This window comes from Canis aureus, chromosome 26 (assembly GCF_053574225.1).
Source record: "Canis aureus isolate CA01 chromosome 26, VMU_Caureus_v.1.0, whole genome shotgun sequence".
NCBI classification, from domain to species: domain Eukaryota; kingdom Metazoa; phylum Chordata; class Mammalia; order Carnivora; family Canidae; genus Canis; species Canis aureus.
The window spans coordinates 27,764,236-27,785,446 of record NC_135636.1 but is presented as its reverse complement, the minus strand read 5'-3'; the positions used below and the strand labels follow the sequence as shown (position 1 = coordinate 27,785,446).

At 54.4% G+C, this 21,211-nt stretch overlaps 1 protein-coding gene across 1 annotated transcript; it reads right to left on the bottom strand.

Moving 5' to 3' along the window:
- Nucleotides 1-241: 241 nt before the first annotated feature.
- BPIFB2 (BPI fold containing family B member 2) lies at nucleotides 242-19,667 on the bottom strand. The gene is made up of 16 exons (XM_077874080.1): nucleotides 19,565-19,667; nucleotides 18,650-18,793; nucleotides 16,270-16,363; nucleotides 14,368-14,472; nucleotides 13,360-13,506; nucleotides 11,541-11,601; nucleotides 10,004-10,064; nucleotides 5,608-5,699; nucleotides 5,175-5,360; nucleotides 4,900-4,953; nucleotides 4,159-4,329; nucleotides 3,524-3,591; nucleotides 3,276-3,321; nucleotides 2,518-2,581; nucleotides 2,118-2,194; nucleotides 242-586 (listed from the first exon to the last, which is right to left on the bottom strand). Exons 2-16 carry the CDS (start codon nucleotides 18,762-18,764, stop codon nucleotides 545-547), a joined length of 1,383 nt encoding a protein of 460 aa, XP_077730206.1. The 5' UTR covers nucleotides 18,765-18,793; nucleotides 19,565-19,667; the 3' UTR covers nucleotides 242-544.
- Nucleotides 19,668-21,211: the final 1,544 nt, after the last annotated feature.

Below are 21,211 nucleotides of genomic sequence, written 5' to 3'. Positions count from 1 at the left end.
CCGAGGACACAGTGTATAAAGTGCCACCGTGGTAACTTCTAGCCGTCATGCTGCTCGCCAGGGTCCCCTTTCAAACTCTGAACTTCCCTGGTCAAGGAAGTGAGGGAGTCAACAGATACAGTCAACAGAGACATGGTCACATCCTCATCTTCTTCCAGGTGGCTTTGGTGGCTCCAGGGACAAACAGGATCCAAGAACGGGATGTAAGCAGCTAGCCTCAGGTTTGCACAGAGTTCACCAGGCCTGGCTGGAAGTTGCAGCTCAAGAGAAAATGTTTAATGTGAGAGGGGACACGTTGGTACAGCCTGGAAGAGGGGTATGCTGCTCACATGGAGGGGGAAGGAGACGGGAGGGACAGAGGGAGAGGAGGGGAAAGGAGGGAGGGGAGCTCAATCACGCAGAGAAGATTAAACAGCCTGGCTGGATCATCCAGCTTGCTGCTGATGGTAAGTGTGGCTTTGCCTCAGTTTCCCAAGTGGCTTGAGGCAAGAGAGTCCCTGAAGCAGGGAGCTGGCCCACTCCTAGGTCTCCTGGTGGTCCCACCTCAGCGCTGGTATAAGAGTCCACTGGATATCACGACATAGCCCTGAAGGGTAAGGAACACCATGGGCCAGGTCAGAGGCCACACGAGGACTGATAGGACCCCAGCGGCCCCATCAGCCTGGCTTTGAGCTCAGGCTCTGCCACTCTTGCTGGCTGTGTCCTGAGGACAGTTCTTTGCTTCTCTGGGCCTCAGTTTCCTGCTGTCACTTGAGAGTGTTAACAGCACCCACCCTGCAAACTTACAATGAGGATGCAGCCAGAGCACGTGGGCAGAGCCCCTGCATGGGGCTGGGGATTGATGTGCGCTTGTGGGCATGGTTGGGACCAGCGCTGTATTAATTAGGACAGGGCGTCCAAACACAGAGCATCTTCTCCGGGTCCAAGGCTCCCCAGCAGAGCCAGGAACCTCCCATATATCCTCTGCCGTCTACACTGCACTGCAGAAATGTGCTCAGAGCCTGCTGGTCATTCCTTCATTCACTTATTCATTCAACAGATCTTCACGGAGCCTCTGCTCTAATCCACGCCTTGTGCCACATGCTGGGGACAAAGCAGACCCAGGCCCTGCCCATGCGTAGCTCATACATGCCCCAGTACAGTAGCCATTATTAAACTAAAGCCAATTAGAATTAAATAAAATTTGCAATTCAGTTCCTTGGTTGCGCTAGCCACATTTCAAGTGCCCAAGAACCAGATGTGCCCAGTGGCCCACAGTTGCTACTGTGTTGGACACTGCAGGCTCCCAGAACTCTCCCACATTGTTCTGGGCAGTGCTGGTCTAGGGACGCTTGACTTTGGACCCAGTTGACTGGATTTGTGAGTACCAGGGTGAGTCAGCCACTGACGGTGCCTGTTTGGGAGAGTCTCGGGGGGAAGTTCCCACTAAGAGCCCATGCTCCAACATGAGCCTATTGTTCCTTTTTTGGAGGGTGGAGGGTGGATCACTCAAATGCCTTGGGACCATAGTTCTTCAGCAACAAAGGCGTCATCCCTGGGAAAACATTAGTGGGTCCCACTCAGGGAATATGAATAACACACAGATGTTAGGCTGCAGAGACCTGGGCTAAGCTTTCTGTCCTACACGCCTTGTTGAGTGAATAGAAAGAATATTATCATTGTATATCCCAGGTGAAACAGAGAGAAGTTGTAGGGTCTCACCCTAGGCCCACAATTTCTCATCAGGGAAAGTGACTTTAGAAGGGTCGGGAAGCCTTCTTCCCTTGTCCAGCCTGCAGAGGTTTTGTACAAAACTGGAAGTTCCTCTGTCATCTTCCTCAGACACCAAAGGGCACCCCAAGGCCCAGATCATGGGATGACTGAACCCCCCGATTATGGCCTGGCATGATACCTGATGAGGACTAAAGGGTGGGTGAGACCTTTGCACCAGTGTCTCTGCACATCCTAAATTTTCCATCTCATGACAGCTAAGGAGTCATGGCCTGGTCTCAGCAGGAACAGGGGACACCCCCAGGCCTGGCTGACCCTGAGACCCCACTGTGTGTACCAGCAGGGAGGGACGACGAGGGGGAGGAAGGATGGAGGAAGCCCATGTGGTCACACCCATAGGCTCTTACCTCATAGACAAAGACCTCAGGGTTGATGTAGTACAGGTTGACCATGCTGGGGAGGGTGATCCCCATGCCCAAGAGAGCTGCAGGAGGGGAAGGAGAAACCAAGTTCATTATGGGGGGGCCTCAGTGGAGCACCATGGGAGGCCCACGCCATGCTGAGCTCCTCGTGCGCATCATGACACGGAGTCCCACAGACGGCCGGGGGTGGGAGCCAATATTACTGTACTCGCTTTACAGAAGGGAAAACAGTCTTGGGGAGGAATAAGAACTGAAAAGCTAAGAGAGTGGGAACCCTCTTAACCTCAGAGCCCGGGCAGCACGGAGGATGGCCGGAAGGGAGCCTGGAGCAGGTGTGGGTCAGGAGGGGGCCACGGGGCCACCTGGCGCGGGGGGCAGGGCTCACCATTGAGGTGATCCAGCAGGGGCCTCTTGAACACGGTGTCCATGAGTGGGCGCATCTGATTTGTCTGCAGCCATGTAGTCAGGGAGCCAGGGGCCGTGGGCCCGCCCCAGCGAGGGGCAGGGAGAGACGGACAGGTGGGCCGCACGTAACACAGCAGACACAGACAGACACAGAGAGCAGAGGCGGGGGGGGCAGGACACCCCAGTCAGCCATCAGAGCATCTGGTCCCCAGAAACCGCCCCCTGAGAGGACCCTAGACGCGCTCCTGGCTGCCACTGCGTGGCCAACGGGCGGCTGACAGACTGCCTCATGCCGGGTGACCAGCTGCCCATCGGTGCTGAGCGCGGGTGACCGACCGCTGGTGGGTAGGCTGGCGGGCCGTGTTGGCTGACAGGCCCGCCAATGGAGCACGGTGGCTAGGGACCCAGCTGCCTCACGGGGCCGAAGAAGCAGCCAGCGCCATCTGACACTGGCCTGCCAGCGATTCTCAGACCCACCGGTCCTCAGCCACCTGGCTGCGACACTTGGCGGACTGACCCTACTGAACAACCAAGGCTGACTGACTGGCTGACTGACGGCCGGATGGCCCGAGGACAGATTGTCTGATGGGTAGGCCCTCCGCCTGGCCACGTCCCCAGGCACCCTGGGTGGAAGCCCAATCACAGTGGCACGTACAGGTGCACTTGCGTGCAAGCACACGGACTCAAGACCTGCCCCACCCTGTGAGGGGTCTCTAGAGACCCCAGCCCCACACTCACATCAACGAAGCCCACATTGGAGGAGCGCACGGTGAGCTGGATATCCCTGAAAGAAACGAAGGAGGGCCAGGACTAGGCCTATATCCCCCTAGATCCCTCCTCCCACCATACCGCATGTGCTACAACCCAGCCTCCTCTGACTGACGCTGTAATGGGTGACATTGTGATAAAGTGGCTGCAGGCCCATTGCAGAGGAACACACTGAGGTGGCTGGATCCGGAGGTGTTCAGCAGGTTGTCCTTGCTTACCCCAGCACAGATGTGGTGCCCTGAAGCTTCACCTTGGACACAGAGAGCTGGAGGTCCAGGTTCACAACCTGGGCACGAAGAGAGAGCAAGGTCAAAGAGCACAGAACCACAGAGGAGGTTCCGGTGGCCACCAGCTTCCATCCACTCCCCGCCTGACTCAGGTGTTCGCGGAGCACCCATATGCACCAGACCCTGCACACAGCTCAGGGAACAAACACCAGGTCTCTGCCCTTAGGAACCCTCAGAGGCTGGGGGAGGAGGTGAACAATGGCCAAAGTAACCAGGGTCCTTAATAGCAGGTGCCAGGACGGCAGAGTGGCAGCAGGGAGAGGGCTGATGGGGACCATCTTTCTCAGGGTGGTCTAAGAAGACTGCCTGAGAAAGGCGACAACATCTGAGCTGAGACCTGAAAGATGAGGAGAAGCTAGCCGTGCTGAGGGCAAGGGGAAGAGTGTCCCAGGCACAGTGCCCGACAGCACGTGCAAAGGGCCTACGGCAGGAATGTCATGGCACAGTGAAGGAACAGCAGGGAGACCACCATGGATAGAGCAGAGCAACTGGGGAAAGTGGGGCAGGAAGTGAGATCTTGGGAGTTGCCACCCTCCCAGGCAGCCCCACCAGCCCACCTCACTCACCACATCAAAGGAGAAGAGGGACTGGAAAGCTGAGTTGGAGGTCACAGCCTGGACTTCCACAAAGGGCTGCAGCTGAAGCGTGGCATTGTTGGTACGGAGTGTGGCCACGGGCGTGGCACCCAGCCGCACCTTGAGAGTCACAGGCATGGGCTCGGGGAACCGGCGGGCCACCTGGGGAGTGGAGAGGGAGAGAAGGAGGAGGGCACCTAGGGGCAAAGGCTGGGTGGGCTCTCCACTCATCAGGCTTCAGGCGCTCCTGATCAAGCCACTGTTCGTCCGTGACTGGGCCACAGAGGTGCAGCCACCCCAGGCCCCTGCCCTCGGGGATGCCCTGCCTGCAGGGGGTGGTAGGCATGAAGATGGGCACAGCCTGTGCGATTGGTGCCAGGAGGGATGGGCGCTAAGGGGCCGTGGGAGTTCAAGGAGTCTCCTGGACCAGATGGGGGATGAGGTCCTTCCCTAGGAGGCAACCCCCAAGCTTGGACTTGAAGATGCACAAGAGAAAAGGAAGCAGAGAAGGCCCTCCAGGCAGAGGGCAGCAGCTGCACAAAGGCACAGGAGGGAGAGAGCATAACATCTGGCAGAGAAGGGGCCACCCCTAACGTGGAGGAGGCGCAGAGGTCAGGACACATGCCGAAGCCCCCAGGGGACTGATAAGAGCCAGCAGAGGTCCCTCAGCCAGAGAACCTCCCACCTCGATCCCAGGTCTCAGTCCCTGAAATGATTAAAAATGTCACCAACCTCGGGGATGAGCTGGCCCAGCACAGAGGTGTTCAGCAGGTTGTCCTCAGACTTCTGAAATTAGCCCCCACGTCATGGCAGGTTTTAGGGCAGCCACTCCTCAAGCTAGACCACCTGTTGCCTCCCCACAACCGCCTTTGAACCTTTGCAACAGCCACCCTGTAGCCGCAAAACTTGGGCTGCCCCACCCACAATTTGGCCTTTGCGGGGCCTCCCCAGGCTGGGCCGCAGGGCATGCCTGTCCCACAGGCTCTGGCGGCAGGTCCGAGCCTCACCAGCTGCCCTGTGATGTCCAGGTTGAGGGCACCAGCTTTCTGCAGCAGCAGGAGGACGGAGTCAAACAGGTCCTGGGAGAGGCCCACGGTTGCCATGGCACCATCAGCACCCACGTTAGGCGGCAGCACAAAGTGGGTGACATCCACAGGCAGGACGATGGGCTTGCCCAGTAGGAAAAGAATGGCCTACGGGGTTGGTGGGTGGTGAGAGGAGAAAAGCAGGAGTGCCCCAGTAGGATGGTGGTTCCATCATAGAACCTGGGCTCTCAGATGCCATCCACCCCCACATGCCACATGTTGTCCAGCCTCACACCCTAAATGCCCTTCTGGCTCCTCTCCCTTCAACATCCCTGCTCTTTTAGGAATGTCCCAGGACCCCACGGACCTCAGAGGCAATAAGCCCCCAGCTCAGGGCTGACAAGGGAGCACTTACGCTGATATCCAAGGAAATGTAGTCCTTAGTGATGTTGGGCGCATTGGTCATGGAGTAGCGGATCTGGGACTCTGGACCCACAGGGTTGAGGCCTAACAAAAGCAGAAGAAAAAAGAAAATACGGCACACTTAGCCTTATCCACCATGCCTCATCTATTCAGAAAACTCAATCATCTGACGACTTCGGTTAGCCAGACCCAGGACAAGAAACAGAAAGGGGAAGACAAAAGGTCTCTGAGTAAGTGAACCCCAGTTGCAAAACGCACACACCCAAGATTCAGCTACTCATGGCTTATTGACTGTTAGTTTAGACACAGTTCTGACAATTTGGGTTTCTGCCTTCCGAATTAATGGAAGACTAGAAACCCTAAGTTAGAAGGAAGGAGAAGGGTCACTCTAGGCACAAATAGCCCCTGAAAAAAGCAAGAGGGAACTACAGAAAAAGAATGGGGCTCACATTCATCCAGGTCCAGACGTTTGATTTACACTGTCTCGTTCAATCATCACCACAATCCTATAAGATTAGGAACCCATTTTACACACACACATACATGAGCACAGTTTGATGAGTGCAGTTGTGCCCAGGATTGTATACCTGGCCTGTCCAGCTGTAAAGTCACGCTTTCTCTCCACCTCATCACACAGCCTCTTACAGAAACTCAAAAGGCAAGCGCCCCTGGAGCCATGCTGTGCAGGAGCACAGGACCCTCAGGGAGCCTCCAGGGAGGCACAGAGGAGAGTTCAGTTCCTATGTGGCAAGTTTCTCCAGAGCTCAGAATATTCTGATTGAGAAGGTTGCAAAGGGTGAGTCACATCTCTAGATGCAGCTAGGCTAGCCGGCACAGCCGGGGAAGGCTCACCCCCACTGTCAGGAAAGCCCAGCTTTTAGCAATAGGTCTTCAAAAGCTCTGGATGACCAAGGGTGTGTGCGTGTACACGTGCATGTACACATGCACACATGTTAGATTTCTGTCTGATTTTCTAATGTCTCTTCTGGATTTAATTTTATTTCTTTGGGACACCTGGATGCCTCAGTGGCTGAGCATCTGCCTTTGGCTCAGGGTGTGATCCTGGAGACCCGGGATCGAGTCCCGCATTGGGCTCCCTGCATGGAGCCTACTTCTCCCTCTGCCTATGTCTCTGCCTCTCTCTCTGTGTCTCTCATGAATAAATAAATAAAATCTAAAAAAATAAATAAAGTAATAATAATCATTTTATTTCCTCCAATGTTTTGGAAATCTCTTGCAATTGTAAAAGCGATATAGTATGATTCCAATTCTACAGCTCAGATCGAGGTGGCAGGAGGGGAGAAGCTCAGAGGGATTTGAGAAGCTGGAGAGATGTTCTGTATTTCGAGTTTGGTGGTGGTCACACAACTGTATACATTCATCAAAACTCAGAGGACAGGACACTAAAAAGAATAAATTACTATATGTTTTTAAGATGACTAAAAACATGAAAAATGTAAAATAATTCATATTCCCTGTGGACATATAGACATTTTTGAAAGATGAAAAAAATACATAGCTCAGAACCTCAAGTGCATTTCTTTCGGAATTTTCTTCTGTAGAGACAAACAGCCCCCCATCTGTCCCTCCCTCAGCAAAGCTGTGGTGAAGCTCAGTAGCTTCGTGCCCTTCTCTGTGGTCTTTACGGAGTGTCATTATAGCCTAGGTAAGGGCACAGCCCTCAAGGCAGACTGCCTCCATTTCTTCATCTGTAAAATGGAGCTAAGAATGCTACAGTAAATATTAGCTTTTTTTTAAGATTTTTATTTATTTATTCATGAGAAACACAAAGAGAGAGGCAGAGACATAGGCAGAGGGAGAAGTAGGCCCCCTGTGGGGAGCCCAATGCGGGACTCAATCCCAGGATCCTGGGATCACCTGGGATCATGACATGAGCTAAAGGCAGATGCTCAACCACTGAGCCACCCAGACAGCCCTATTAGCTTTTATTATACAGCATTTTGCCAGGCATGTTGCCAGGTGATTAAAATGCCCCTGTAAGCTGTGCGTTTTAGTGGCTCCTGTCACCCCACACTGTAGGCACACATGACTCATGTAAACAGTCCCCTAGGCCTGAATGCTTAGATTTCCTTTACTAGATTTTTTTTTAATTCCTCAAAGCAAAGGACAAGAGCCGGTCTTTGCTATGAACCCAATTCCAAGGCGTCTTGATGGAGAGAACCCCACTGAGGAAGAAGGGAAGGATGAATGTTGACTGAGCCTGTCATCCACCAGGCACTTAGCCTATGCGGTCTGCTAGCAGCACAGGGGAGAAGCAGGAATTCTGAGCCCCATTGTTTTGTGGGGTTTTGGGGGGGGATTGAAATATTTAGACTCAGAGAGATGGCGTGACTTCCGTAAGGTCACACAGCATTGGAGCAACAAAACCAGAATTTAACTTCATGTTGTTTTATTCCAGGTCGCGTTTCCTTGCCTTTTTGGTGCCTTCTGTTAAGGTAATATGGGAGTTATGGTGAAGAGGGGGGTGGGCGTAATCCAGGAATGTTCCCTGAGGAACTGTGAGCTGGGCCATGAAGTAGAGGCAGAGCAGTGGGTCACATGTAAAGAGGAGAAAGCCAGCATGAGTCAGTTCATGACCTTCTGAACTGAACTGAACTGTGATCAGTTCATGACCACACTATGGATTTGAGACTCAGAGCCTCCAATTCCTCATCTATAAACCGGGGATACTAATGCCACCTTGTAGGACTGTTGTTAAAAGTTTGCACAAGAAAGCCAAAGCTAGCTTGATATGAAGATATTCACTAAAGAACCCACCACAGGGGGGTTTAGCCATCTGAGTGGCTCAGTCGGTTAAGTGTCTGCCTTGAACTCAGGTCAGGATCCCAGGGTCCAGGGATGGAGTCCTGCATCGGGCTCCCTGCTCTGTAGGGAGTCTGCTTCTCCCCCTCCCCCTGCTTGTGCTCTCTGTCAAGTAAATAAATAAAATCTTAAAAAAAAAAAGAACCCACCACAGATAAACATGGACTCAACATGCTGCCCTGCCTCCTGTCCCAGCACACCCACTCCCACACACCTACCCCACACCCTGTGACCATTAGATGTAAACCCCTAAGTCAGAGCAAGGCCAACCAATTGCAGAGTGTAGCTGACCACAGTCAACAGCTCGGGATTTTACAAAGTCAATGACGGTGACCTGAGGGAGGCCCTAGAATCCCAGGCAAAGCCACTAGATAGAAGAAGGTGCTTCACACAGGAGCATCTTCAAAACAGGTCTGTGGGAAAACAGAGGGAACCCTGGATTTTGCTCAGGGATCCCCGAGAACATATCACCCCCCAAATTAACAAAGGATACATTTTTGGCCAGTCTGGGGATAGGCAGGTTGTTATTAATGTTGATAAATACTACTGAAAACAGGATGAGGCTGGCTGGCTCTCATAGCTTTTAGCTTCGTAGTGTAAGATGAAGTCCTGATGGAGCCTCGCAGAGGCCACCACCGTGGCCACGCTTCTGTGTGGACCGTGCACGGTGGCTGCGAGCCCTGGGTGCCCGCCTGCAGTGGTGGAGAAGGCGCAGCGGGCAGTGGGGCGGTGACCGGGAGTGGTGTACGGGGAGGACGCAGGCACCTACTCCGCAGTCTCCAAGAGCCCCTGGGTGGCAGTGAGCCCCAGCTGCCCACAGCAGTGCCTGCTCAAGAACACCCCTTCCTCCCCTGCGTTGCTGCCCCCCTTCCCCACCAGCACCCTGGGGACTCACCCCATTCAAGCCACTTACCCTAACATCTTAGGGTCTGCTTGTGGGGAGGTCAGCCTACGGGACTTTCTCATAGTACACTCCTAGTACCCTGAGTATGAGGAGCCCCAGAAAAATCAGAGATGAACAAGCCTCTAAGGACAGGGGAGAGGGAGGCTTGCCTCCAGGTGGGTGAATGGCCCCAGAGAACGGAAGCAGGGGTGAGGGCACTTGTGAGCAGAAGTGCTTGAGTTCTGCTGGGGATGTGCTGAGTCAGAGCCCGTGAGACCTCCAGGAGGAGGTGTCCAGAGGAAATGGAATAGAATGGCCCAAGCCACAATGTGCCAGCGGGGAGAGTCCGCCAAAGAATGTGGGAGATGTGGGAGCAAAACCAGAGGAGGATGGGGTCTCTGAGTCTCCAGGCAGGGGAGGAGACAACCGCAAACTGAATGTACTCTGCCTCCCCTCCGCATACATGCATACACACTTGCACACTTGCACACACACACACTAAACATTCAAAGACTTGATTCTAGAATTTGGAGATTCCCTGAGTTCATCAGTACCTATTCAGTCATCCTATGATTGATCTCCCAGAGTCAACCCTGACCGGAGGTTGATCTTTAAAGGATCTTGGGGGCCCCAGTGGAGCTCAGAGGCCCCAGTCCCCTCCCCCTGGGCTCCCAGATCTTACCAATTAAAGTGCCCAGGTGCACGTTGAGGCCCTGCACCAGGTTGGAGATGCTCAGGCATAGCTGCGGCAAAACAGAGGCGGAGGCTGGTGAAGAGGGTGCTGGGGCTGAAGGGATGAGACCGTGAGACTCTAGGGTCCCAGTCTGGAAGCCTCCTCCAGCCTGCATGCCGCGGCCTGGAGTCCCACCTTTCCTCTACCTACCAGTGGGCATCTTCTGGCTCCTCTCCGGGGCACTGAGGATTCGGAGGAGAAGCTAGGGCCCATGGGCATCAAGGAAAGAACAGGAGAGGGCCAGCAGGGGCGGGGGTGGGGTAGGGATGGGCACTACATGTGGTGAAGACAGGCGGTGGTCAGCGAGGAAGCCTGGAGTTCCCCTGGGTGCAGTGGGAAGCCCAAGAAGTGTATTAAGCTGGGGTCAGTGGGATCGAAGGTGGGGCAGAGGAGAGACCACAAGGCTAAGGGTAGTCAAAGCTTGGTCCAGGCGGAGCTGAGGAGGCTGGGCCGGTGGAGGGCCAGGTCAGGCTGTACTGCCTTCAGCCTCGGGCCTCAGTCTCCTCATCTGCAAGATGGAAATGCTGGGGCCCACCTCTGCTGGGTGGGACGGCATCGAGTGGGTTGATCTGGGGTTGTAGGGACCAGATCAGGAGATGGGGTGGAGTGTAAAAGGGCAGAGATGGAGAAGTGGCTCCCCCTTGGCTGTGGGACCCTAGGCCCGGAGGAAACCATCTCTCACCAGGTCGGCCACAGGCTGCTAATGACAAGAGCTGAGATAGCAACAGCAATCACAGTGCCCACTCCGCCAAAACTGTTCTAAACTCCTTATGGATGTTAATGTGCTCAACCCCCACAAACAACTCCGAGAGAGGTTTACCCTCTGTATTACAGGTGTGGAATTGGGGGCAGACGGAGGTTAGGTGATTCATCCAAGTGCCACAGCTAGGAAGGAGAGGACCAGGATTGAAGCCAGTGCCCATGCTCTTGTCCACTTTCATTTTGTCTCTTTTTCATAAGCCACGTGGCCCTTGAAAGCACTGTCTCCTCCCCATGCTCCAGCATGGACTGGGGCTGGCTCAAGAGCAACCCCCTGAGCCCACCCTTATTAGGCTTCTCCATTATTGTCCTGGACCATCACCCCAGGCTCCTCCTGCCTCGTGGGAGAATGGAGAAGCCCCATGAACAGTCTTCTATTAAAACAAACAAACAAACAAACAAACAAAAAACAATAACAGGGGCACCTGGGTGGCTCAGTCAGTTAAGCATCTGCCTTTAGCTCAGGTCATGATCCCAGAGTCCTGGGATCAAGCCCCGAGTCAGGCTCCCTGCTCAGCAGAGAGTCTGCTTCACCCTCTCATTCTGCCCCTCCCCCTGCTTGTGCTCTCTTTCTCAAATAAATAAATTAAATCTTTTTTTAAAAAAAAAATTAAAAAGCAGTAAGAATCCCAATCTCTCCCACGCCCGCAATACTCCTTTCATTCAGCATGTCTACTGAGGTTAGCAAGGCCCTCCTTCCTGGGAGACCTGGTAGGGGGTCCTGTACCTTGTTCCGCAGGACAGCTTTAATATGATTCTGCACCAGGACCAGCAGCCCAGGGGCCACGCTGAGAAAGAGAGAGAGAAAGCGCTCCTGAGCTCCGGCTCGTGCATTCGGGCCCGTTTCTCCTGCAGAGCCACTGTCTGAGAGAGAAGTGTCTCCTATGAGCCGGGGGCCAGTGAGTCCCATTCCACCCCTTGCCGTGTGCCAGACACGGTGCCAGCACCATTGTCCCCACAGATGAGGAAACCGAGCCTCAAAGAAGAGGTCACTGGTTTTGAGGTTTGGAAGTGGCCAAAACATGCTACTGAGGCCAGGCTTGGGGGAGACAGAGAAGACCCTGCAAAAGCCAAGACTCAGCCACATTGTTGGCCAGCTGGCTTCATGGTCACTCTGAACCCAGGAAGCTGGGGGTGCTTCCTGCTTGGGCTCCAATTCTCTGTGACACACCTAGTAAAGTTCCTTCCTCATTCTGTGCCTCAGTTTCCCCTCTGAACGATGGAAGATGGGTCTAAGTTGTTTCTCAGCAGGGATCCATAGGAAACCATGGTTCCTTGGGGTTTCTTTAAGTTGTTATTTAAATTTCAGTTAGTTAGCCTACAGTGTAATATTAGTTTCAGGTGTACAATATAGTGATTCAGCACTTCCATGCATCACCCAGTGCTCATCACGACAAGTGCACTCTTTAATCCCATCACCCAGTTCAGCCATCCCCCACCCCTCCCCTCTGGTGACCTTCAGTTTTCTATAGTTAAGAGTCTGTTTCTTGGTTTGCCTCTCTCTCTCTTTTTTTTTCCACTTGCTGATTTGTTTTTTAAATTCCACATATGAGTGAAATCATAGGATATTTGTCTTTTTCTGAGTGACTTATTTCGTTTAGCATTGTACTCTCTAGCTCCATCCTGCAAATGGTAAGATTTCATTCTTTTTTATGGTTGAGTAATATTCGTGTGTGTGTGTGTGTGTGCATCACCTCTTCTTCATCTATTCATAAATGTTGATCCAAGTCGCAGCCCAAGCTCACTGAATTGCCTCTCAGGGGAGGTAGGTGGATGGCAGCTGTGTTTTAATGCCATTAACTCCTGGGCTTTCCTTCCTGTGAGCAGCCACAGCCCATGGGAACGGTGAGGAGTCATGTGTAACTCGTGACGACTGCTGGACACAAGCGTGAATGGCTTTATGCCCAGTCCCCTCTGAGGGAAAAAGGCCAGTTCCAAATGCCCACCTAGCTCAAGTATGAGAAGGTAGACATAATGCAGGACGTGAGTCAGGCTACAGGGGTTGAACCTCCCCCCGACCGTTTGTCAGCTGTGTCAACTTAAGCAAGTCACTTAACTGTTCTGTGCCCCTTGGAAAATGGAGGGAATACTTACGCCTTCCTGGCTGGGCCGCTGTGATGTAGTAAAGGGCTTGGAGGCTGCCCTGCACACAGCAGGTGCTCTGGAGGTGGGAGCCGCCGGCAGCTTTGGAGGCAGCCCCCACTCACAGTGAGGTTGACGGCTCCCAGCCCCCTGGACCTCAGGATCCCCGTCTCTGCAGCGGGGGACAGCCCTCCGAGGCCCAGGATAGCCACATCAGGCCTCCCTGAGTACAGTAGTAACGGCTGGCACACGTCATCATGTGCTGCAGGGGGGCGGGATGCAGTAGAGGGACATGGCCTGGCTGCACATTCTCCCCTTCCCTGAATCTCAGTGTCCTCAGCCATAAAACGGGTGTCTCTTGGGCCCCTTGTGGCAACTGGGTGAAAGCTTGAGTGGGAAGCTCAAGAAGAGGCCCCAGAGCCTCGGTGGCGGACTCTGCAGCCCAGCCCTCGCCAGGCACTCACCTGGTACTGCCATCCAGCACCGCGGCACTGTTGAAGAGTGCGAAGCAGGCAGAGATGCTGACCACGGGGGTCCGGATGGAGCCCTGGGCCACCTGGGCGTCGGCCAGCAGTACCACGGGCAGCACCAGCTTCAGGGGCTCCGGGACTCTGCGCGACACCATTCCTGAGCCCCGGCGGCACCGCCCAGCACAGCCTACCCTGCAAACCCCCAGCCCGAGCCTGCTCCCCACTGGGCACCCCTGGGACAGGCTCAGGGCCCTCTAAACTCCACTCGGGCTCACAGACATTGCAGCAGATGGGTGTGAAGTCTGGATCCCAGCCCCCTCTCTCTCTGAGGCCCTGGGCCGGTCACTCCCCATACTAGGCCTCAGTATCCTCTTCTGTCAGATGGACATAAGAGTGACGGCACCTATCTCTCGAGGCTGTGCTGAGCTGTCTGTGAGGTAGCCGTGTGAAAATGCCCTGCGTGGAGCCTGCCCCCCACCCTCACCCCCACCCCCCCGTGAGCACTCACACAATGGTAGTGTCAGCACAGAGGAGTTCCAATAAGAGATCCCTCTGAGTGCCCAGCCAGTAGTTTGGAAATCAAACACATACAAAGTAGCTGATACATAGAAATAATTCCAACAGCTACATTTACTGAGCACCTACTCTGTGCCTTGCACTGTGCAAGGGGAGGTGTGATTTTAATTCCAGCAGTGGAGCTGTTCACTGCATCCCTCAAAGCCGTGCTGCAGAGTTTCATCCCATTTCACAGAGCGGGAGACTGAGGGCTGCAGGGGTGAACCGGCTGCCAGCTTACACAGCTGCGGAACAGGACCCAGGTTCTCAAATTCTCACTGTCTCGCTCCCCCGCGGAAGGGTGGGAAAGAGCACTGGACAGGGAGTGGAAGACTCGAGCACAGGACCTGGCAATTGCTAGCCCCCCTCCCCTCACTCTGCCCCTCAGAGCGTCCCTGAAAATCCTTCTGCCCACCGCTACCCCCGTCCTCCAGGAGAGCCACTCACCGAAAGACTTTGAAAGTAAAATTGGCTGCTACCAACATGCGCACCCCAAAATCGGCAATGAACTTCAGGTGGAAGTGGGGCACGTGGACATTCAAAGTCTGGATCCTGCAGAGTGGGAATGGAGATGACGGGGGGCCCCCATTAAACCCTGGAATCAACTCTGTGGTGGGTGTTATGAGCCATAGCCACACTACTGAGGTTATAAAGAACTTTCTGACTACTGGAACCATGGTATGAGGAAGGGGTGGAGAGTTCTCCACCCTGGGGGGCATGCAAGCCGTTGTTGGACAACTAGCTGGTAGGGAAAGGATGCCGAGAGGATTCCCATCCGGGGACAGGAATTGAGGGAGATGATTGTTCAGGACTTGGGGGATTTTTAGTTTCTGACAGAGGTTGGGAAAGCTTGGAAGGTGGGATCCCCAGAAGGTCAGGGATCCCCTCTGCAGCACTCTAGTCAACCGCTTTGGCTGGTAGCCCTTCAGGGACGGGAAACTCATTCCCTTCAAAGCTGCCTGTTCTGATTGCTAAGCACTTTTCTAACTTTTTCTTTTTCCTGAATGAGTCATTTTTTCCCCTACACTGTAGTTGGAGGTGGGAATTCAGACACTGGAAAATGATATGAATTTGAAAAGTTACATCAAAACTCCACCCTCAGGGCACCTGGATGGCTCAGTGGTTGAGTGTCTGCCTTTGGCTCAGGTCGTGATCCCAAGGTCCTGGGATTGAGCCCACATCGGGCTCCTGCATGGAGCCTGCTTCTCCCTCTGCCTGTGTCTCTGCCTCTCTCTGCCTGTGTCTCTCATGAATAAATAAATAAAATTTAAAAATAAAAACCTCCACTCCCCAGCACTCTCACTGTTGGCACTTAGTGGACTTCTGTGACTCTCTCTGGGACACAGACTGACCTAGAATCTAATTCTTTTCTTTTCTTTCTTTTTTTAAATTTTATTTATTTCACACAGAGAGAGAGCAGGAGAGAGAGAGAGAGAGAACACAAGCAGGAGGAGCAGCAGCAGAGGCAGAGGGAGAACCAGACTCCCCACGGAGCAGGGAGCTCAGACATGGGGCTCGATCCCAGGACCCTAGGATCATGACCTGAGCTGAAGGCAGACGCTTCACCGACTGAGCCCCCCAGGCGCCCCGAAACCTCTCCTTTTCACTCGACAAGCACCCTGGATGTCTCCCCACTTCGGCAAACAAGGACACTCGGTGCTGTTGGCAAACAGCCACATGTGGCCGACCACAGAACACTGAGGAATCCTGACTGTTGGGTGTGTCAGTGCCCTTCCCAGTCCACCCTACACCAGCCCTTCCCTATGGGCCTCGAAATGGGGGCCTCCACACCAGCTACTGGTTTGTCCATCCAGTGTTTCAAAGTTTTCAATGTTTTTTAAGTAATTGCCATCATTCAAAACTTGATAGATTTTAAATATATATATGACTTCTCTTGGGGAGCCAGGGATCTGGCAATAGTGAGTGTTCCCGCGGGGTTGGGGACAATTGGCCCGGCCCCCGGATCGGAGTTTGAGATGGCCTCCGTCTCTCTGCCTTTGAGTCACGATTCATCACAGGGGTGTGGGGGTACTTAGGCTCAGACTTGTGTCTAAATTCAGTGTCTCATTTTTGGGGAAAGTAGCCAAGGGTCCTGCCAGCCCTGGGGACCCAGAAGCAGCAGTCTTGGCCCCTGGAGGGCAGAAATCTAGGAATTCGGAGGCACCAGCCGGCCCCGTATCTCCACCTCCGTCTCACCCCCTCAATCACCTTGGGACAGCTCACTTATGAGTGAGGTGAGGTGAGGACAGCACTCATCTAGCTGGTGGGGAGCACTCACCTATACGTGGGGCTCACCTACCACTCATTGAGTGGGCTGAAGCATTTTTCTCAGTAGGTGGGAGCACGCACCTGGTGGGCTGATGCACCTCTTCATTCCAGTCCAAGAAATATGGGACTGTGACCCGCAGGGCCTGCTGGAGAGGGGCTGTCCCGATTTCCGACACTGTGGGGCCAGAGCAGGGTGACGTCAGGCTGCCCTTGGAGCCACCAAGCAAGACCATACCACCACCACCCTCCACCCCACGGGTTGAGCAGAGAGGACTCAGAGGCGGGCAGGGTCGCACTTGCCCACGGGCAGGGGCAGGGGCGGGGCTTGCAGCTGGGTCCCCCTGAGCCTGCCCTGGGTTCCACCCTCACACCAGGCCCTGCAAGGCATGCCTTTCCTCTCTTGCTTCTGCCTTTCCAGATCTTGTCTGCCTCACTCCTCAAAAACAAGAACATCCTTTTTGCCCTTTGATCAGATCAGATCCCATCTCTTCTGGAGCCTTTTCCAAGTCTCCAAGCCGAAGGAGAATTTCCCAGTAGAGCGAGACAGAAGGTGGGGTGCTGTTCCGGGGACTGGAGGCTGAGGGTTCTTGAGTCCCTCAGATTCTGGATACAAATCCCCAGGTATGCTATTCACTATCGATGTGGCTGTTCTGTGCCTCAGTTTCCCCCTCTGTAAACTTGCAATGATTATAATGGTACCTTCACATAGTGTCCCAGTAAAGCCTCAGGGCACAGGAAATGTTAGCTCTTACTGTTGCCATTTATTTGTGTAATGATCATGGCTGTCACTTCTCTGGCGCTCCCTTTGTGCCAAGCACTGTTCTGAGTGACGCAGGTGCTACACTGTGCCAGGTTTACCGAGAAGCGAAGACCTCTGGCAAGGGGAAGTTGGATCAGCTGAGGCACCTGGCTCCCAAGCCCCTGGACTTCTCACACACCTGGGCTGCCAGGCAAGGGAGGTGCTAGGTAAACAATTCAACATGAGTGGAACGAAGATGAGAGGTCGCGGTGCTGGAAGGGAGCAAGGCCTCTGCTGGAGTCGAGAGGCCCAAACTTCACACAGACTCACTGTGGGGACTGGGAAGTCACTGCACCACTCACTCTGGGCTTTCGTTTCCTCAGACCTGGAGTAGGGAGCCAGTGGTCCCTGTGTTCTCGATACCCCTCTCCAGCCCGGCCCTCTGAGTCTGTGGCTGAGCCAAGACTCACACCCAGGCCCCTGGACTCCATCCACAGTGCTCCCCCAACACAGGGCTTAAACTTTGGGGCTTGTGAGATGGGATTAGGAAAACACTATTAGAAAGCCACCCAGCCTGACCCTAGAAAGAGGTGTGTGCAGCCTGGACCTCCCGCTGAATGTCCCCCAAGAACGTAGGCAGGTGCACCTGGGATGGCTCTCTGGGGACAAAGGAGCCTCACACAGGACAGGTAGAGGGAGGATGGTCAGCGGAAGGTAGCAGACCTCATGTCCCAGCCTGTAGCTTCCGTGCATGGCTCCAGGTGCCAGACACAGACTAACATGGGTCACTGACCCCTTTCACTGCCTGCCTATCTGCCCGGATGCAAGGTCCTGGAAGCCTGTGTGTGCACCACGGGGACCCTGCTGCCTCAGTGCTTCTACTGTCTGACTTGAGTGCCTGACACTATAATCTGACTTTGTTCTGGTCTTGAGGGAAATGACTTCTGATTTCTCGCCCTTGACCCAGCTTTGATGGGACTGGGGAGGCCTCTGGGGAGAAGCTTTTGTCCCTCCCTTGGTCTAGTTTTCTCATTATGCCTTTCTCAGGGGATGGGGCAGGTCTTAGAAGGGTGGGACAATGTCATAGGATAGACACCTTGCCCGAGGGGCCCAGAGCAGGGCTGGTCTTCTCACTGTGCACCCCACAGAGATATAGCTCCGGGACGCTCCCTCCAATACTGTGCCAGACATGCCTTCCCCCAGCATGCGTGTGCACACCCCCCCACCCTGTGCACATGCATGTACACCCAGGGTGTGCAGCCACCCCTGCATACACACACCCAGGCACATACCATGACACCTGTATGCATGGCCGTGGTTAGAGATCCTCCCCGACACTCAAGTACACACACAGTCACCTCTCCATGAATTTTCAGACTTACACACAGACACACACAAGCAAAAGTAGTCACTCAAACCAACCGTGCTCTCACCCTGGGGGCACTGAAAGCACAATCATGCATGCCTGTGTGCATGTTAGATTTGACCACATTCCTACTCGTGCATTCACTCCATAAGTGTTTGCTGAGCAGCACTTTGTCAGACATTGTCTGGGAACTGGGGACACGGTGGCACGTGAGATAAAAATCCAGGTCCTCATGAGGCTTTTGAGTTCACAGCCACACACAGACACACACAGACACACACATACGCACACACATGGGACCGTGCACATGCACGTGTGCAGACACGCACAGGATAGGCCAGCAGCACATCTCTTACCATAGCTCAGCACGGCCTCGTTGAGTCTGACCACGGTGCCCGGCATCAAGGCGCCGACCACAGGCAGCAGCAGCGCTAGCAGCAGATCCAGCCTGTATGCCTGAGCCATGGCCATCCTGGCCACTGCCCCCCAAGATCTGTGGGCTGGGGTGGGGACAGGCATCAGAGAGCTTGTCCAGAGCATGCCCCTTCTGGCCTGCTTGAACCCCACCCAGCCTAGAGGTTGCAAGCCCTGCATGGTAATCCCAGCCCTACCCGAGACCCCCATACATCAGTTCTACCTGTCTGCATTGGGAAGAATCACCTGCCCAGCCTGCTTCCTCAGGAACCACAGGGAGATTTGGCCTGGAGGTGGGCCCCCAAACCCAGAGAAGACATAGCCTTGCCTAAGGCCACACAGCAAACTGGGGTTAACCGTAGGACCCAAGCCATGCCAGAGGAAGGGGATGAGGTTCATGGGTAGGGAGACAGAGCAGCTTCCTGCCCCAAGGGCAGAGCCCAGGCCCACCACTCCAAGGCCCAGGGCTGTGTTTTCTGGTGCCAGGAGTCTAGCCCAGTGTGACAACCCATCCTAGTGTCCTAGCTCTATGAACACATCCAGGGAAGGACCCAGGGTGGCTCCTATCCTCATCTCATCCTGTACCAGGTACATTTAAAGCAGGTCTTTGCATGGCCCCCTAACCCCTCCCGACCCAGCCCAGCCAAGTGGACGGATCTGTGTCTAACTCAGGACTGAGAGGCCACTGCTGAGATGGGCTAATGGAGGCCCAGCAAAGTGGCACTTGCCCAAATTCCCAAAACAAGACTGGGGATGGACCCTTCCATAGAAGGCCATTGGAAATAGTACTCCTGTTGAACAGATAGGGAAGTCGAGGCTCCTCCCTGGAGGAATGCCAGCCCTATCCCCATTCCTACCTGGGGTGGTTTCCTGGGACAACTGGATTCTCAGCCCTGACCAAGGCCTCCTGAGTCCCTTGACAGGTGCAGAAGCTGTTTTATGAGGCTCCCAGGTGTGCAGGACCCACTGCGAAGGGACCCAGGGAGGGGCAGGTTTGCTTGCAGTGATGTGTTTTCCCTGCAAACATGGCCTTTGCCAAAATGTTTCATCCTATGTGTGTGGTGGGGCTGCCACGTAACCAGGCTGCTGCCAGCTGCTACAAGACCCTGGGGATGGGCTGCTCTGGGGCCTTTTAGGCCAGGAGATCTCTGGAAAGAGGACTGCTCTTAGGAGGGCCCCCTCGTCGTCCCAGCCAGGCCTGGCCAGGCCCAGGAGGATGTGGATGCCCCAAGTCAGGGAGAGGACTCACTAACCTCTTGGGCCTAGTGCCTCCAAGCTCTCTCAACAACATGACCCTTTTAGGAGGAGCCGGAGGCTCCCTGAGCCCTAGCCCCAGTCACTGACTCAGCTCTGCTCCTGGACACACATTGAACCCCGACTCAAAGGACAAGAGAGGAGAGGGTGTGTGGATGACCCAGTCCCTGCTACTTAACACCACCGGCTCCCTCCAAATGCGTATTGCACTCACAACAGATGCAGCCCATAGTCTCTTTCTGCATTAGCAGCTGCAGGTTCCCCTCAGCTACCTGGGGCCCAAGGAGCTGTGTGTGCACAAGAGAAGTTTGTATATATGTGTGTATGAGGGGTATGTGGTTGTGAGTGTGTAGTCATGCATACACGTGTCCACTAGGTAATAATTACTAGCATCAGAGGAAAGTGTGTGTGTGAGTGTGTCCATGGAATGGGCATGATGGGCATGTTGGCAGCACCGTTTATGATGTGACCTGCCTGTGTACATGAACCTGCATGAGTGCAGGTGTGGGAGTTTTGGGTACGGTATGTATGTGTGGGCTTGGTACCCTGAGTGTGTCTGCGTGTATGGTGTTAGGTGCGTGTGTGTATGTGTATAGGTGAATAGTTGACTGCTTCCTGGCCTGGGGGAGGTGTGTATGTGTTCGTGCATATAATGTGCATGGAAATTGATAGCATAACTGCAGGGAAAGCCTGTCTGTCCCTCTGCATGGCTCAGCTAGAATATAGGCACAAAGGGACCTGGGGCCTTCCCCCACTCCAACACCCTTCATGGCTCCCACCAACTCCACACCGGTCCAAATATCAGGCCCAGAGCCCAAGCCCACCCTGTACTGGATCGCCACTAGTGCCCACAGAACTGATAGGGACCACAGACACCAGCAACCCCTCCCCTGAGAGTGCAGAGTTCCCCTGCCCTATTCAAATGCCAGTTGCAAGGTCCCTAACATCCTACTTACGGCCTCCTGGCGCTCACCGTAGCCAGGGCAAACAGCAGACTCAGTAGAAAGGGTCACAAATATTGACCAAAGCCACTCTCAGTGTTTGCTCTTGGCATGAACACTTCCTCTTCCTCGACATATCCAGTGTGGGGGAGATCGAGTGACAACCAGTGGACACAATGGTGGGAGATTCTCAGAGGCCCCGTCTCCCTGCCTCAACGGCAGGCAGGGTTGGGTGAGCACCTGCTGCGTGCAAGGCCCTCTGCCCTCAACCCCAGGGGTCTGCTTACCTCTGTAGCCAGTGCCTGGAAC

Bases quoted from the DNA above. Each gene is read 5' to 3' on its own strand.
- BPIFB2 (XM_077874080.1), bottom strand. From the start codon at position 18,764: ATGGCCATGGCTCAGGCATACAGGCTGGATCTGCTGCTAGCGCTGCTG. The intron at 16,364-18,649 runs GTAAGAGATGTG...CTGGCCCCACAG, and splicing joins CGAGGCCGTGCTGAGCTATG to TGTCGGAAATCGGGACAGCC. The intron at 3,592-4,158 runs GTGAGTGAGGTG...CTTCGTGCCCAG, and splicing joins CCCTCTTCTCCTTTGATGTG to GTTGTGAACCTGGACCTCCA.